General features: G+C 38.4%; 2 protein-coding genes across 2 annotated transcripts in view; one reads left to right on the top strand and one right to left on the bottom strand.

Annotated features, from left to right (window-relative positions):
* Positions 1-14,026, bottom strand: part of jakmip2 (janus kinase and microtubule interacting protein 2) — a 28,293-nt gene extending 14,267 nt beyond the window's left edge. Inside the window, exons 1-2 of the mRNA XM_046039601.1 lie at positions 14,007-14,026; positions 12,412-12,571 (exon numbers count right to left, since the gene is read on the bottom strand). Coding sequence (XP_045895557.1) covers positions 12,412-12,571; positions 14,007-14,026 — 180 coding nt within the window. The remainder of the gene's footprint in view (positions 1-12,411; positions 12,572-14,006) is intronic.
* Positions 14,027-14,153: 127 nt separating this feature from the next.
* Positions 14,154-17,580, top strand: part of LOC123963074 (sodium- and chloride-dependent GABA transporter 2-like) — a 5,265-nt gene continuing 1,838 nt past the window's right edge. The window contains exons 1-5 of the mRNA XM_046039600.1: positions 14,154-14,346; positions 14,645-14,779; positions 15,320-15,460; positions 15,775-15,862; positions 16,166-16,298. Of these exons, the coding sequence (XP_045895556.1) occupies positions 14,154-14,346; positions 14,645-14,779; positions 15,320-15,460; positions 15,775-15,862; positions 16,166-16,298 (690 nt within the window). The remainder of the gene's footprint in view (positions 14,347-14,644; positions 14,780-15,319; positions 15,461-15,774; positions 15,863-16,165; positions 16,299-17,580) is intronic.

Genomic DNA, 17,580 nt, shown 5'->3' with positions numbered 1-17,580 from the left:
CAGTGACAGTTGGGGCTGCAGACTACAACTTTACCTACAAAAACACACAGTTCGCTCACACAATGGTGTAACAGTGTGTCTTTTCACTCACAAACAATCTGCAGAGAGCACAATAACCAGATAACAGCCAAACCAAAAGACTCACAGAGTGCAATTAAGGCCTGAATAAAAATAGATGCTACGGTAATAGTAATAATCAGTAGCTGTTAAGAGATTTAAAGAGAGTTCTACTGGGTTAACAAGAAGGTAGTAAATATGCGTAACATACTAGAAGAGTGTATTTTGGAACAGATGGTGTCTGGGTATATAGAGTCAGTGGTAATCCCTCCTGCCCTACTATTTGCCTTTTCTTCATGCACAGCTTGAGGTCAGGTGAAAGCCAATGACCTGCTGAGTGCCGCAGACAGACATGCTAAGGGCTTTTACTCAAGCAGGATGGTTCAGACTGTGAGAAAGAGTGAATGCTTTTGATGGATTATCAGAAAACCAGTCCAAATCACCTTGTGAGACCGTGAACATTTTAGTTGTCATGGGAATAACATATTTACTTAGGGTATTTTTAATTAAGCAGACATTTTCTTGACTTGTTCTCGCTCATCGTCATTCTTTCAAGTAAAGTCTACATCTCCACAGTCTGTGTTAAACTTTAACTTACTGGGGACACTTTGCTACTCCTAATGTATATTGCAATATTGCGGCATTACAACATGCCCACCATGGCTGCATCGTTAATATACTTCAAAGGTGTGTTCAAACTGTGCAATACAGGCAGAAAAAAGGTTCATGTGGTACAGTACACATGTACCTTTTTTTGTTAGACCAGTTGTATCAGATCACAAAACTTGGTTAGAAGAAGAGGTGAGAACTTTATTATCTGCGTGCGCAGACAGCAGAGTTTGTTTTTGCACGGTCCATCCTACCTACACATGCAACAGTCCCTACATGCAGAACCAATCGCTTCTGATTCATAGCATCAAAGTTATGCGTTACCACTACACACACTACAGTATGGTGCTGATAAGCACATATCATCTGAATGAAATAAATGAACTTCTGGCTCCTTTTGTGATCTGTTAACAGATTTACGGAACCAACACATTGATACAGCTTACAACTTGTTACCATAAATATGTGGTTACAGTAATGCTTTATTTTACATGTCCCATAGATTCCTAATAATTTAAAGAAAATAACTTATATGTAACTGTAATTTCTTGGAAGGGTTACTGGAAAGGACTGTGTAATTTGATACTAATTATAGTGAAATGTGTTCAGTTGGTACAGTGTTATCTAACTCCAGTTAATAGGTAGCTAAACTTCTTTTACCACAGTAGTCATGTTTTCGGTAGCTAGTTCAGGATGCCAACTGAACATGCAAATATGTAAAACGTGTCTTCCTGTGTAGTTGTAAATTACAGCCAACTATCTATTGAAACATACATGGGGAATCAAGTTTCACGATACAATGGATTTCTATTAGTTGCTCTTGAAATCAACAAATGCTTATACACTCTACCCAGATAAAGCACTACTATATAAAGACTTCCTGATTCTTTCTTAAAAACTCAAATACTTACTATGTGCACTGGCTCAATATCTCAGAATTTTCCAAACAAATTCCACAGTTCTTTCCAAGAAATGTCTTAGGAAAGTAATAGGAAATACTAGGAAAAATGTGGTTACACATCACATAACTTAAAATCACTTAGACCGTGCATATGGCACTTGCACACAACATTTTTGCACATTATTACATGCATTACAAGTAAACTGTATATTGTGTGTACAATACGTGCTTGTTGATCTTGTTGATGCTTATTTGATTGTCTGTATAGTGTCTAAATGTCAGTTTGAAACTGTTTAAATCAGGTGTTGTTACATAATACAGGAATTACTGTGCATGCTAATCTCTTATTTTGTTATAAAAGGTTTTCCCAAAGGTTGGTCAAGTATTTTGATAGGTTTCCCTACTGTAGATTAGATTAGATTTGATTTGATTCAACTTTATTGTCATTGCGCATGTCACTAGGTACAGTGTAGATAGCATCTAATCAGAAGTGCTTAAGCAGTAATTGTATAAAATATGATACATTATTATACAAAGTGCAAGATATGAATGATATATACATATAAAGAAATATATGTCTACATATGTCTATTGCTACAGATAAGTACAAGCTGCAATAATAAAGTACTGTATACTTGTGATTAACTGCACACAAAAGTGCACGTGCATATGAACGTGCACACTAACGTGCATAGCCATGATGACTCAGGAGGAGTTGGATGGTGTCCGTCATAATCTGAGGAGGGGTGACATAACATCGCTTAAAAGATTTTGAGATGCAGATTAGAGATGAAGCAGTCATCATCATCACATTTAATCTATATGGGCTCATCACTCTGCAGTCACATGCAGGGCCTTTGAAAAGTGCGGCTGCTCTTTTTGAGTATCACTTATGGAGGTTGTCCAAGGAAACATTGTTGAAAACTACTGCATCAGAAACTGTGCACAAAGTTATACATGTCAGCGTGAATATAGGACAAAGTAACAATTCCTAACATGATTTACAGTGTGAAAGAGTTTCAAACACTTTGGTAATGTAACAGACTAACACTAATGCCTGTAATCAATAACTATGTGATGAATATCCAATGTTTTGCAGAGGCACTTTAGTTTACTTGACTTAGTGTGTTCACTGCAGAGTTGTATATATGTCACACAATTTTACACACAAAAACATAAAAGGTAAATTATATACTTTTAATGTTTTCTCAAATTTAAGCACAACATATTGGCACAGTATAGCTGTGCTTGAAATATACAGTATTTTGGCAGCAACTAATATTTAAATGAATGAATTCATCATTTTACCAACTGTATAAAATTTCAGCCAGTGACAAGTCACTATTTACAGTGATATTAAATACAGAAGAGCAAGCAAATCAGTGAGTTTGAGCAGGTTTTACCTGAACATTTGTCTCTTAAAAAACAAATTAATCAATTATCCAGATTGCCATCAGTGAATTTTCTGTTAAGCCAAACGATTTATTGACTGCTTCAGTTAAAATATATCCCATAAGCTTTTTCCACTGAAGACATTTTGTCTGCTGTGAAAAGGGTATGTTGTGTTAAAACGTTAGGGGATGCTTTCCTTGGCTTAAACACATCATCTCCTCTCACCATAACCTTTGTGTGTGGCTTTACATTTTAGGTCCTGTTTACACCTTTGTATCCAATTATGCATGCCTTTTTGCTCTCGTATGCTGTTTGAAGGAAGAGCAGAAAAAGGGGACAGTTTCTGTGTCATTTTTTTTACTTATGTAAGTATAGAAAATGTAAACACATCCTGACCTTAGACAAAATGCATGACTGAAGTAGGTTAGTTTTTGGATGTTTGTCATGTTAACACCATAGCCTATCCCACTTGAACAATTGGAGGTTTACAATATGGAATTCATGCTCTGATATTAGATGTACCACTTTGGTATGCTGTTTATGGGTTCATACTTCCCTGAGGCTGTCTGTTCTCTGAACTCACCCTGCCCTTAATTCAAACTCATGATCAAACTCAGTGGAAAATCTATCTTGTGCAATAAAAGGATTAAATCATTTGGATTATATATTAGAACAGAAATGTAAAGTTCATCAAACTTAATTCTTCTCCCAGTCCTGCAGTAAATTTACATTGCACAAAAAATACTGACATTGTAATGTATTCTCTATAGAACACATCTGTCTGATTTTCAAAGTTATTTCCATAATTTACTGGGACACCAAACAAGTCACATGACACATGAATGCACTTTGGCCTCATGCAAGTGCATTTTGATATGCAGTTTGTCTGTATTTAACTTTTCAGAATAAAAAAAAAAATTGCAATGTTTTAGAAAACAAAGCAATGCCAAAAAATAAGGCAACATCAAATAAGCTATATATAACTAAGAATAAATAATAATGTTGCATGCAAAAGGGAAAAATGGGGAAAGGGAGAAAATCTAGAAAGGAAAGTCAAGTCTCCAGAGAGCTGAATTAACATTGTGGCAGTTTTGGTTTGAGCCCAGAGAGAAATCCATGAAATGAAATGCTTTGATGTGCACATTAAAGTAATTGTCAAAAGTAATTTAGTGTTGTTTAGTTTTTTTTAATATAGTCACTATGGTATTTTTCACTACATTTACATTTACTCATTTGGCAGACACTTTTATCCAAAGAGACTGACATTTGAGGAACATACAAGCATCAACGGAGTATCAACTACAGATCTACAACTGACAATACATACTAGTAAGAGCAGCAATAAATACTAGTAAGAGCTCACAGTACATATCACATCAATGGGGTAAATACCTAGGGAAGGAAGTAAGAGTAAACAAAAAGTGCAATCAAAACAAAAAGTGCAATCAATACAAGATCATTGTAGGGGATAGAAGAAGAAGAGCACAGGAAGTGCATGTTAGAGGTTAGGAGTTAAAGGTGTTATAAGAGGAAGTCTTCTCGGAAGAGATGAGTTTTCAAGAGCTTCTTGAAGTTAGAGAGGGACGCCCCTGCTCTGATGGCGTGTGGTAGCTCGTTCCACCATCGTGGTGTCACAGATGGCAAGACATTCACTAAATGCACCAATCTTGGAAAATCTTGGTGTTTTTATTACTTCTGAAAGCTAACTTAATCAGTGTGGTAGGCGCCTTAGTTTCCTTGTGTGTAGACTTATTAGCAGGCTATTGGAAGAGGTTTTAGATTGTTAAACTGTCCAATAAAACAACTTTAAGATATTGTGACAGACATTTTTCACTATTTTGTCACGTTTTGTACACTTAAAGTTAAACTGATAAAGTAAAAAAAACAGTAGATCAATAATCAAAATAATCAGTTGTTGCAAAATAATGGCATAGTCCGTTACTTTGTTTTGCACTGTGACATGTGTGATTACATAATGTACTCCAAGAATTATGGTGGCATGGGTGCTGGAAACAGAAATTTCATCCCAGCCAGGCTGTTATCCTTTGAGTTCAGCCTGTTGCTTTCTTTGCTTTGCTTATGTGTCATCTTTACTCAACACTATGTTCTCCACCAGATGGTACATGAAGAATTGGTTTAATATTTCTAACACACATGACTATAGTAGCAGATTTCTCTTGCATAAAGGTGAGCTTTACCAAATAACTGCCTCTTTAGTAATCTATTCTTAGCAGATGATGGATTTGAAATGGGAAAAGACCTGAGCTATTTACCACAGTATCCTACACATTTCATAGCACTACTTCTCAACTCCAGGCTGGAATCACACTTCTGCAAGTTATTTCCACCACGTTACCAATCACTTATACAGTGCTGTTGTAGTACCATAATTCAGAAAATTCATAAAATGCTCTAGATCTTTCAATTTCATCCCTTTTTTATACATAAAATATAGAAATATTTTATTATAAATAATACAATGGCTTCTTAATGGTTAATAATTAAATTCATTTACTAACGCTTTACAGATCAGTTATAACATAAATAAGAACTTCTAAGTTGCTAGGTTGTGAAAAAATCTCTTGGCTGGTGTTTATCCTTTTAGCCTATTTAGCACTATTGTTGTTATAAATGTTAGAAATCTATTAACAGCTGCTTAACAACTTGGTGATTAATAGATTTTGGTCCAGATTCTCTGCAGCCCTTTTTGGCAGGGTAAGTGGTCGATACAATCGCTCAAAGGGACCTGGCAACCCAAAGGTTGTTCTTATTAATGGCTTATAACTGGTCTCAATGAAGCCAATTGTTACAACTTAACAAAACATTATAAAGGATGCCGTATTGAAAAGTATTCTTATTTTTGAGCTGCAAAAATTAAATGTTTTATTGAGCAAAACAAAATTCATTGAAAACTATTTTGATAATCAATTAGCCTTATTTTTTAAGCAAAAATGCCAATCATTCTCGGGTTGTAGCTTCTTCAACATGAGAAGTTTCTTCTTCTCTTTGTTTTGTGGATACTGAATATCTTTGTGTTTTGGACTGTTGGTTCGCCAAAATAACAGATTTGAAGACATCACCTTGCACAATTTTTATTTTCCTTACATTTTAGAAATGCCTAATTGATGGTGAAAACAATCGGGGGATTACTCAAAAAAGAAAATGATTGGTAGCTGCATTATTCGATTTTCATTTCATGATTTACTGATGATTCATCTATATTCATCTCAGTCCACCATCATGCAAAGCTAACTACAACTCACCATGACTACTAATACTGTATTAACCTACAAAGCATCGACAGCAGCCAGTTCTGAAGGGCTATGGTAAATATGAGTTTCCTGTGAGCCCAAGTCAATCAGATTACTGTCACATTTCATTTTCAGACTGCACTGGGAAATAATCTGCTGGCTAGTCAAAGGAACATAACACACCCACAGACAGGCATCACGGGCAATACCGGGCCATGCACCGGATGTTGCCTCAACTGTCTAACCTATTTTGACCTCCATTTCTATTTTTAAATGTATTACTTTCACTGTTTATCACTCTGCACTATGGATATGTAACTGATTTTATGATTAGGGTAAAGGTTCATTTCACTGCATTGCCCCTCCGTTGTTGAGTTTAACAAAAAGCGGGACCCAGGAATATCCAAGCAATATTCTTACTCAGCACTCTAATATTTAAACACAGGAAGATATAGCAGTAGATAGGGCCCATCTCTTGTTTAAAGAGAGGATTTAAAGCAAATAGTTTGTTACATTGCAAGTAAAGCACTATTTAAAAGGCTTCAAACTGAACTTAATCAACTTTAGAGCCATGCTAGTCACACTGCAATATTGTCTCATTGTGATCTCACATACAACATGGTTCTCATAAGACATAAAATTGAAAGACTTACCAGACTTTCCCTTAAAGTTTAGAAATAGTCTTGTAGTTGCAAACATTTACATATTAAATGCATATTGCTTTGCAGCAGAGGTTGTACTGCTCGACATAAATGTGGGGAAATCCTCATCCAAAAAAAAAAAAAACAATGACAAATTCAATGTTTACAGAAGACAAGCTGATAAGCTAAGAACTCCTCAACCTTGCAGACTGATTCCAATCCCTTTACAACAAACATCTGGACCAAAGCACAATCACTGTGAATTATTTTCTGCACTAATTTAGAAAATATGCCTCATTCCTAACTTAGCAAGTTAGCTTAGAAGGCAGCCTGACATTATAGTCATTACATTATAGCAAGTTAACAAAACACCAATCACCACAGATGACATCTCTGTAGAAGAAAGCCCATGATGACTCAACAACAATGCAGGACTTCAAAAATAATAAACTATATCAAAAAGGAAAAACATGTACCAGTACCTCACACAACACTCCTGGTAGCAAGAAAAGCAGACAAGGACACCCAATAGCTACAGTGTGCAGTACTCGCTTCTCCGACAAGAAATGGCAGCATCTGACATAAGACCAATTTATATTGACTGACACAAGTTAATGAAATTGGTACTCGTCATGCCAGAAAGGGTTTAAAGAACTGGATCTTGCCAAAGCTGTTTACAGTATTCCTCTAAGAACTAGCGAGCAGGTTAGCCAGATAACGCATCATCCCTTAAAGTATACTTTACCCTAAGATGGAAGGTTGTGCCAAATATTGAAATGTCATCACCCCTACAATGTGTACACAGAGTGAAAGAAGCAAGACGCTTATACTACAGGGGGATACAGACGGTATACAAGTGTAAATCATGAAGGGACACTTATTTTACTCTTTCCCAGAATATACAAGTGTCTTTAGTGCTTGGTATGAAAAAACCTGTCTTTCACGTTATGATGAAACAAGATCTCCAACAACAAGGATTTACTGGTCCAAAACATGCTGCTAACTCACCAAGCACCACTTAGGTTATAGCTGAGCAGAAAACTGGATCAAATCAATAAAATAAATACGTCAAATTGTGGATACAGTGATGATCTATTATTATATAGGCCTACTTATATTTATCTGCATTCATTATTTTGTTTTCCTTTGGTTACTGGGAACAACATCTTAACACTAGGTTGACATATTACCATCCTTTAAAATTGACAGCAAACGTTTTAGCAAACTATTGCCTACTAACACTTCGATCAAACACATAGCAACATTTGCATTCATTTGAAAACACCTAACAAATGTAAGTCCAACATTTCCTCGCCTTTTAGCTCTGTTTTGGTCTCAACCAACTCCTGAGGGAAATATCTGTCTCTTAAGCTGCTAAATGCTACTCTTTGTTCACCGGCTACTCACTAACTTTGTCTGTCTGCCGCTTAGTGCTGGGCAGGTAATGAATAGTCAGTTTATCAGAGCTTCTTCACTGAAAACAGCTGCCTGCTGTTGCGAATGGGGCAGAAGAGCTCTATAAGAACTTGACAGGCACTCAGGAGCATGCTGAAATATTATCTCCTTCTTAAGTTGTTTTTTCACTCTCCTGATAGCAAACGGTTGCCTACTTACATAGCCAATTGACACTGTTAGCATTCATTTTCAATCATGTTTATGACTACCTGAGCAACTTAAGTGTAAGATTACTTTCCTTTTTGCTCTAGAAAAACATTTTTTGTCTTTAGCTGCTAAATTTGAGACTTTCCCCAGCAGCAAGTTGTTAAGCCATTTGGTGCTGAGCAGGTAGCACAGTTTATGAGATATTTAAAAAAAGAAAATAGCTGCTTTTTGCTGAAGGAAAAGAGGTTGATTAGAGCAGGGAGACAGAACCATACAGTGAACTTGCCATAGGTAAAACAAAAAACGCAGTAAGCTCAAATGTTCTGCAATGGAGCTGCAGAGTTGGGTTGTTGACTGCTGCATCACTTTCACATGAAGCACACTACTGGCCCCATGACCCACTTTTAACTCCTCAGACATCAATTTTATGTTTTAAAGCAGGATTTTCCAGACAGAGTCTACCAGGGTACCAACAGAAACGCAAGCTTTGTTGCTGCCGTCTTTAGTCTGATGGTACTCTGGGGTCTTCCAGTAAAAGCCATGTAGAAATATGATTGATGGGTATTAAGGACACACTTTTGCTATTTTTGAAACACTTCCAATCCTTTTCATGATAATTTGGACTACATGCCAATGCTGCATTTAGCAATTGTTTGCAAAATCTGGCTCATTCACTCCAGTTGTATCATAATTTTGTCATACAGAGAAATGAAAGAGACAGCTACTTTGTTCTGCAAAGTTGCAATTTGCATTATGATTAGGTTATTAAGATTGAGAAATTGTCATTTCATATTAATTTGGGACAATGTAAGAGCTGAGATTAAACATAAGTGGGCATCTTCCTTTCTGCACGGTAAACAAGAGGCTATTATTGAGTTCTGTAGTTTTTTTTTTCCAAAAGAAATCATTCATCATAGAGCCAAAATTTCTATATCAGGACCTACCATGTGTCATCCACTACCCACTCAAACCAGTGTACAAGCCATACTCTGCCTTGGGTTAAGGTAAGGATTAAACAATACAAAACACGCTTTGGTTGCTTTTGGAGATCATATTTGGAGTTTCCATTAGCTCTCAAAAAAGTTTACAAAATACAATGACAAAAATACAGCTACTGGTAAAAATAGAGTCAAGGACACAGCTACAAATCCTCCATAATGCGTCATCATGAAATATATTTTATATGTTAACAAAGGCTATCTATCTCCTCTCTCATCATCAACAAATGTGGCTGCAGGACATTTATAGGAAAGTGAGGGATGGATTCTACCTGGTCAAATGCCAAATGCTGAGGGGAAAGCCCAAAGTTAAAGCACCTCTTAAAATGTAATCTTGTTATGACTGATTTAGTATGTACAACTGAAAATTCTGAAGGATATTGCATAAAGATAATTAATCCTACTGTATTTGCAAAGCACTCTACATGATGCACACATAATATTTTTGATGCCACATTATCACAGTGGTCAAATAGTTTCAATTTACATTTTTGATAAGTTCCGTAAAAATTGCCACTTTTATTTACTTGCTTCCACAATCTCAGGGTGATACATAAACCTAAGCGACAAAATAAACAAAAAAATACAGCAAACTTTGACTTATATATATATATTTTTTAAAACATACAGTGTAATCATATTAACACAGAATGAGCTCTGTCTGCAATTACCCAATCTAATTACAATCCAAACTTTCCCTAGTACCAGACTTAAACAGACCTCTCTGATGCTTTCATGTGCATATATTCAACCAACAGGCACTACTTTTTCCCCCCAAAAAACAAAATCATGCTATTATTCTTTTTACTTAACCAGGTTATGCATCAAGCAATCAAGTCTGCAAAAATGTTTGGGTACTGCTTATGAGGTAAGTTGGTTTAAAATGTCCTCACCTGGGCTGGAGTCAAGCAGCACTCTCTTGCTCGTTTGTGGATCATGTTTGTCTGCTTCTTAGCTCAGGCCAAAAATGACTACAAATCCATATTCACTATATTGGTTGTCATAACCAAACACGGTTTATCAGTGTGATGCAGCAGACCTACATGATGTTCTGTTTGAGACTGTTTGTATTTATGCAATCGAGTCGGCAAAAGTTAGTCAGACTGAAGCCAGCACTGCCCCAATGTCAATGAGCAACTTTGCTTTAATCAGTCTGGGGTATGCTTGTGATGTAAGTTGGTTTAGTGCGTCCTGACTTCGGCTGGAGTGAAGCAGCACTCTCCTGCTCGTTTGTGGATTATGTTTTTCCGCTTCTTAGCTCATGCCAAAAAATGACTTCTAATCCATCTGCCTCAGGTCTAAATACCAACAGAGTGTATGAACAGAGCTCCATGAATGCTGGAAACAGTGCATCAAAATGTTCACATCTGCTCCATGGTTTATTATTAACACATAGTATTTGTAAAGCAAAGTGCATTATAGTTCTCAAACAATAACTATAATTAAAATCCACAGTAGTAGTTGTCATAACCAAACCTTATTTATCATTAAGATGCAACCAGCCGACAGGGATGTTCTGATTGAGACTGTTTGTGTTTATACAAATATAATGAGTCCAATATCAATTTCATGTTCCCCTTTACAGACAGTTTAACCATGTTGATGTTCATTAGAAGTCATTTTTAAAGCAATAACACGTTGTGCAGTTCAGCTGAAATCCATCTTAATGCTTCATGTAACAACCAGTTACAATTATATGATAGTGTACAGTAATGCAACAGGACTTGATGGCAGGTAAATACAGAAATTAACATAACACCATCACCTCTGTCCAGCTGGCTCTGAGCATCACAGAGGATGTCCTATTCCAAAATTTAATCAAACTCTGACAGATTTGTAGCGCAATATAAATATGACTATAAATAAGCTCCAACCAAGATCATGTCACATATGAATCATGCCTGACTATATGTCCACTATTGTGACAACTGAGCTCATTCTGACCCCTTTAAAGTGATTTAATTTTATTCTGGTCCTTTTCATTATTTCCTCTTGCTTCATTTTGCTCCATCAATGTGTGCTATTGAGTGGTTCTGTTTTTACATTTCAATCCATAAACTATTAACTTGTGGGCCTGCATCAGTGCTGACCCTAAAACAATAGTGTGGCAAATGCCTTCCCAGCAGGGGTGATGTTTGTTAAACCAGGCCAGTGTAACACCCCGGGGCAGTTTGCAGGCTACAGACCCTGAGCCTCAGTCTGGAGGCCCTGCCAACCCGCTGTGGACTAGCATCCTCCTGCAACATCACTGCAGCATCCTGTCAAAACATGGCCATTAACGTGTGTGGTAATCCTGTCAAGCAGAAAAATGCACACACTGCAAATCACACATGCGTAGTAATGCATAGAAGCCAATGCACATCTGGCTTTACCTGAAGCACATGCAACAACAGCTGGAAGCTTCACTGCACCGAGCTACCAAACGCCTACCAGCCGCAGAAATGTAGAAACACACACAGGATGCTAGAGACACAGCGTGAGCATCCGTCGTGTGTACGAGAAGGCCCTGCAAGGCGATGAAAATCTCCAAGCGGACACGAGCTCCATCCTCGTCATCTTTGAATTGCTTGCCAGAGCAGGCCTGCCACTTCCGACATGCAGGCTAAGCCAATAGGCCCACCACACGCTCAAGGTTTCCCTTTTTATGCTATCGTACACGGTGATGGCATTTGTTGCTGCAATAATACCGTTTTGGTTCAAATAGGCAGTGGAATAAAAGCGAGCCCAATATGTTTCTCGCACCGCTGCTGAGATGATCAACCCGACTCAAACCAGCAGGCCCGCTAGTCCCAGTAAGTCCCAGTTCAGACGATATTAAACCTACCAAGGGCGGTACTTAGAAGCAGCTTTCTGTGCCTTACCTCGCAATCGATTCTCATCGTGTGTGGAGTCCTAATCTGTGTGAAACCGTGTCCATGACATGCTCCTTTTTTAAAGAAAAAAAACACCCCCTCCGCTACGATCTCAGCATCAGCAGCAGCCCGTACAATGAAGCAGTGATGGCCGGTGGTGATGATGCTGGGAGCCCCGCCCTCCCCTCCATGCAGCCAGAATGAGCTCACTGGTTTCCAGGCCAGCCGGCTCCAGTGCAGCCGCAGTCCACCAGCACACAGCACAGACCTGCTCACACCCCAGATCGCAGGACACGTTCGCGTAACTGTCCCTAACGCTCCTGGAGCTGTCCATATAACGGTTCTTAGAAGTTCTGAAAAGGGGAAAACATTTTAATCGCAACATTATATGAAAAAAACAACAACATATTTTTAAATTATTAATTAATTTGAATAGGCCTAATTTTCAAATGATTCTTTGGGTGAAAAAATGGGTCATATTGGTTGATATACTGGGGCCTATTAAATAATGATTCCTTGTACAACATGCTTAAAATTCTATACTATACCATGGTCGTGCAATTAAGCAAATTTGAACAGTTGTTAAAGTAAAGGATCCTCACTGTAACATTCTGAAAGAACTGCGGTGTAGGATATACTATAAATTAACAAGCAGATTCTTACTGCTCAGGAATTTAAGTACTGGAGTTAATGGGTAGTATTTTAGCCATTAAACATTCAAATGGAATGGAATGCACGAGGAGCAAAAATGGGACTTGGACAAGATTATATACAGTTTTTGCAAATGGTATTTTCAATGATAATACATGATCTAATGTTTGTTGCCATGTGTGAAAATGCAATCCTTGCAGTACATACAGTACAAAAAAGTTCAAACCTCAAATAATCTGAAATACTTCTGTAGAGCAGTAATATGTTTCTCTTTGTCACATCATTTGCATCACAGTTATATAGTTAAAGTTTAACTGAACTGAAATGAACATGGCTCAAAATGTTAATCAGGAAAAAAACCCTCTAATTGTTAATATGTGCTTCCTATACTGCACTATACTAACGTGTTGCAGTTAGCTACATAGATTATGCTGTACAAACTGAGTGAGAGATTAGTGTCTCCTAACGGTCGGTCCCAGAACTGTAAGTGATTGATATTAATGGTTGAAGTCAGATTTCTCCGGAGTGGAGAACAAAAAAGAACGAAAACAAGAAATAAAAGACATTTATAAATAGGCTTCTATAACAGACGCCATAGATTCAAATTACTTATCACTTACTTGTTTGTTTGTTGCTATATTCTACAAGTTGTTTTGAACTAATACACTTCAGAAGTGTTGTCTGTCTAAAAGTCCAAGAAAGACACGTTCTGTAGGTGAGTGGCGCAACTATCTTTCATCTGCCACTCATTTTTAAAATGAACCATATCGTATATCTATCTATCTATGTATCATATGTGTACGTGCTTACACAGACATAAGAAAAACAATAGTTTCTTCGGCACAATACAGTTCTTAACTCCACACATTAGACGTTACTGTTTTTCTGTAGGGTCGGGTGGATTAAGGCGCAGCAGATTTGGACCGCCCATTTGAACTTCTTTTACTCAATGACAAGCTCCCCCAGGGCCCTCAATACACACAAATACATATCTCAACCTCAGCTAACACCATCCTCAGTAACAGGACTATCAGAGCTGCTGTTACATCTACCTGCCTTCCATCAACTTCATACTCGCGTGCAGTCTGTGCTAACAAACAGGTGTTGGCCAGGAGACTACGCAGTAAATCAATCGTATGTGTGTACAGAAGAAAGGTGCCCTTACAGAGTGGTTTTAGGAAAGTGATTTGAAGGGGGAAATGGCCATCGACGAAGACAATGGCCTCTGCACAGCTTCTGTGGCAGAAAAATACCCACATGGGATGCCCAAAGAGTCGGACGGACGGGGGTACTGGGGGACCAAAGCCGAGTTCATCCTGACTGTGATGGGAGCGATCATCGGACCTGGGAATGTATGGAGGTTCCCTTACCTGTGCTACAGAAACGGCGGAGGTGAGATAATTTACACGGCAACGGCTGCTCTCAGTTTGTCATGCAATGGGGGTGGTGATGGCGCAGTGGTTAAGACACATTCCTTTGGTGTGAGAGACCCGGGTTTGACTACAATGTGTTCCTATAATTAATCCCTATTTGCTCCAGAGGCGTGCGACCTCTGACATATATAGCAAATGTAAGTCGCTTTGGATAAAAGCGTCAGCTAAATGAATAATTGTAGTTTCCCTCCTGTGTGTTATCTGTTCTCTAGGCGCATTAAATAAAATAAAACATAAAGATACTCTTCTTTTTGCAGGCGTGTTTCTCATCCCATACATTTTGTTCATGTTTACATGCGGAGTCCCTTTATTCTTCCTTGAGACTGCCTTGGGACAGTACACCAACGAGGGGGGAATTACGTGCTGGAGAAAGATTTGTCCGCTATTCCAAGGTAAATAAAAATGGCTTATTTTCTTGATCCCTCCAACATTACCTTTATTGATTTTGTAACATAAGAGCCCCTGGCCTGTATGGTCAAACGTACAGTACAATCACATGACGCCACGAGTGACTATGGGACAGCCCACAGAAAGGAGAGCTCTTCAAAAGTTTGAAGGGCTACAACTTTAAAATTATTTCCTAAAGTTTTGCTAATAAAATTGCTTATTTTCACTAAAATTCCATTTGAAAATATGAAGGATAATATGTTTGATGTGTAGTCACATTTATCAACGGGCTTCTTGTTTACTAGAATTTACTGCGTGCGTAATTACGCAAAAAGTCTATACTTTTGATCATTTCACTTTTTGTCATCCGATTGGTTTGCAGCAGATAATTCGCGTTGTTTCTCATCACAGCAGAATATTCTAATTAGCTTACTTTTTGAATAGGACACACTTTGCCCCACATAAAGTGGTAATTGCAACATAAGAATATTACCTGTGCGCTGCCCTCACTAATATCGTATTCTGCATGCTTTTGCTTTTTCCAGGCATTGGCTATGCCAGTCACTTAATCATCATATTCAGTGCCACCTCCTACATTATCATCATTGTATGGGCATTCTTTTACCTGTTCTCCTCCTTCAGCGGGGATTTGCCCTGGGCCACATGTGGACACTACTGGAACACAGGTAGGATGCAGCTTTTGGTGAGGGCTTTGGAAGCTTTTAGATGAATGTAGGCCTACCCTTTAAAATTACCAAGATTTGGTACAAAGTGTTTCTTTTCCACTGAGATGTAGGGATATGATCATTCATTTTGTTGTAATATTGTTATAGGGCTTTGGGTGTTATGTACAACACTAAGGATTTTATATGTAACTATTATTCTACTATATCATTTCATGTCAAGATAATTTGTCATTGTCTCTGAGGGATGCAGAAAGCCATGTTTGATTTAAAAATGAGCATTTTCATATTCCCAGTGTTTTATTGTCCCATACTAGACTCATGCTTTGACTTCATCCCTCCAAATCTGAGCATCAGCATGACATCCAGACTGAATACCACTCTTCCTGTTGTGGAGTTCTGGCAGTAAGCATGTAGTCAACTCACATAAGTTTAATTGAATGTAAATTGTTCTTTCAATCACTGCCTTTCCTTTTTTTCTCCCTCTCCTTTCTCTTTTCTCCCTTTTTCAACCCTGCCCTCCAGTTCCTCTCTCTCTCCCCTCCAGTCTTCTCCACACTTGTTTTAGCCGACCTCTGATTTTCTCCCCCTCCCCTCCTGTCACTCAGTTTTCCCCTCTACCTATAATTATTTTTCCATTCCTTTTCACCTGTCATTCATTTTTTGCTCTCACCCTTCCCCTCAACATTGCCTCGCTTCTCTCTCCAGGCGTCGGGTTTTGAAAATCTCTGGTGGTATCGAGGAGGTGGGGAGCTTGAGGTGGGAACTGGTCTTGTGTCTCATCCTGACCTGGGTCATCTGCTACTTCTGCGTTTGGAAGGGTATCAAGTCAACAGGAAAGGTTAGCTGCTTGAACAGTGAACAACATCCATAAATACATACATTTTGGTAAAAGTCTACCCAAAATGCTTTTCCCAATGAAGTGTGTCAGTCAGAGCTCGCCTTGACCCATGGAGGGGTCACATGTTGGGCACAGCCCAAAAGAAGTACATTGTGCCTCCACTCTGTGGGCTAACCACCCTCAGGTTGGATACATTGTCACCCAGGTGGCAAGCAAAGATGGAGACCTGGGTATGCTGACCCCTGGCATCGCAGAGTTGTTCGCAGATACAATGTAGATAGGAGGCCAAGCCACCTTTGGTCCATGACATCATACTACTTTTTGATGAATGACTTGTTGTGAATTGTTTACACAACGTATTGTGGGTACAGCTGGGGATATGAAGTTTTATTTTAGTTTTAAAAGTTATCACGACTTGGTTAGACCCCCCCACCAACCCACATACACACACAAACAACCGGTCGAACACCACCCACCAGTTCATCATCCTTATGGTCTCCTTAAATGTGCATGCCTATTGTACAATTTCCCCAAACCAAGTGGACCAAATTTGATTGAGCCATCTCAGTGTCAATTAAGAAAACTGAGAAAATAAATAAATAAAGACAGTTGTGGCAGCCCAGATAGCCAGTCTAGCCCTAGGCCTTTGGAAGAAACATGATCAAAACAGACTGCCTAAAGTTAAGGTTAGGATTGGGTAAGGCTTCCTCTGCCCCAAAGGGAGAGAACGGAAAACGTGGCCAAAAAGAAGTTGTTAAAGTTGTGTCAAGAAGTTGTTAAAGTTGTTGATTGGTGCATGCACGTTTTTGGGTCATTTTATAATAAGTAGCTTGTTTTGATTTTAAGCCTAAGTTACCTTTTTTGGACAATGCACATTTGTTTCTTCTGTATTTTATTTGCATTGCATGTTTATTTAATGTGCAAATAAACCTTTGCGGGCATTTTCATTTGTTATTTAACTGCAAGCTATATTTCAAACGTTTTTTAACAAATTATACTTTAAAAAAGTGGTGGGGACAAAATCAGCCATTTCAAAAGGTGGTGGGGACATGTCCCCCCCAGCATCCCCAGTGTAAATGACACCTATGCTCACAAGACATTTGCTCTGCATTTGTGAGCAGCGGAGCTGTGTGTTGAAGGGAAGGCTGCCGTTACTACTGAAGCTGCAGTACTTCACAATCTGATGATCTGCTTCTATGATGAAAATCAGCCCCTTGTCCCTGTTACACCAGTGAACATGCCCGAAGTCACAGAGCTACGGGGTTTCACTCAGTGACACTCT

The sequence above is a fragment of the Micropterus dolomieu genome, linkage group LG23 (genome assembly GCF_021292245.1).
Source record: "Micropterus dolomieu isolate WLL.071019.BEF.003 ecotype Adirondacks linkage group LG23, ASM2129224v1, whole genome shotgun sequence".
NCBI classification, from domain to species: domain Eukaryota; kingdom Metazoa; phylum Chordata; class Actinopteri; order Centrarchiformes; family Centrarchidae; genus Micropterus; species Micropterus dolomieu.
Note: the sequence above shows the minus strand (reverse complement) of the source record. Positions and strands in the feature narration are given on the sequence as shown.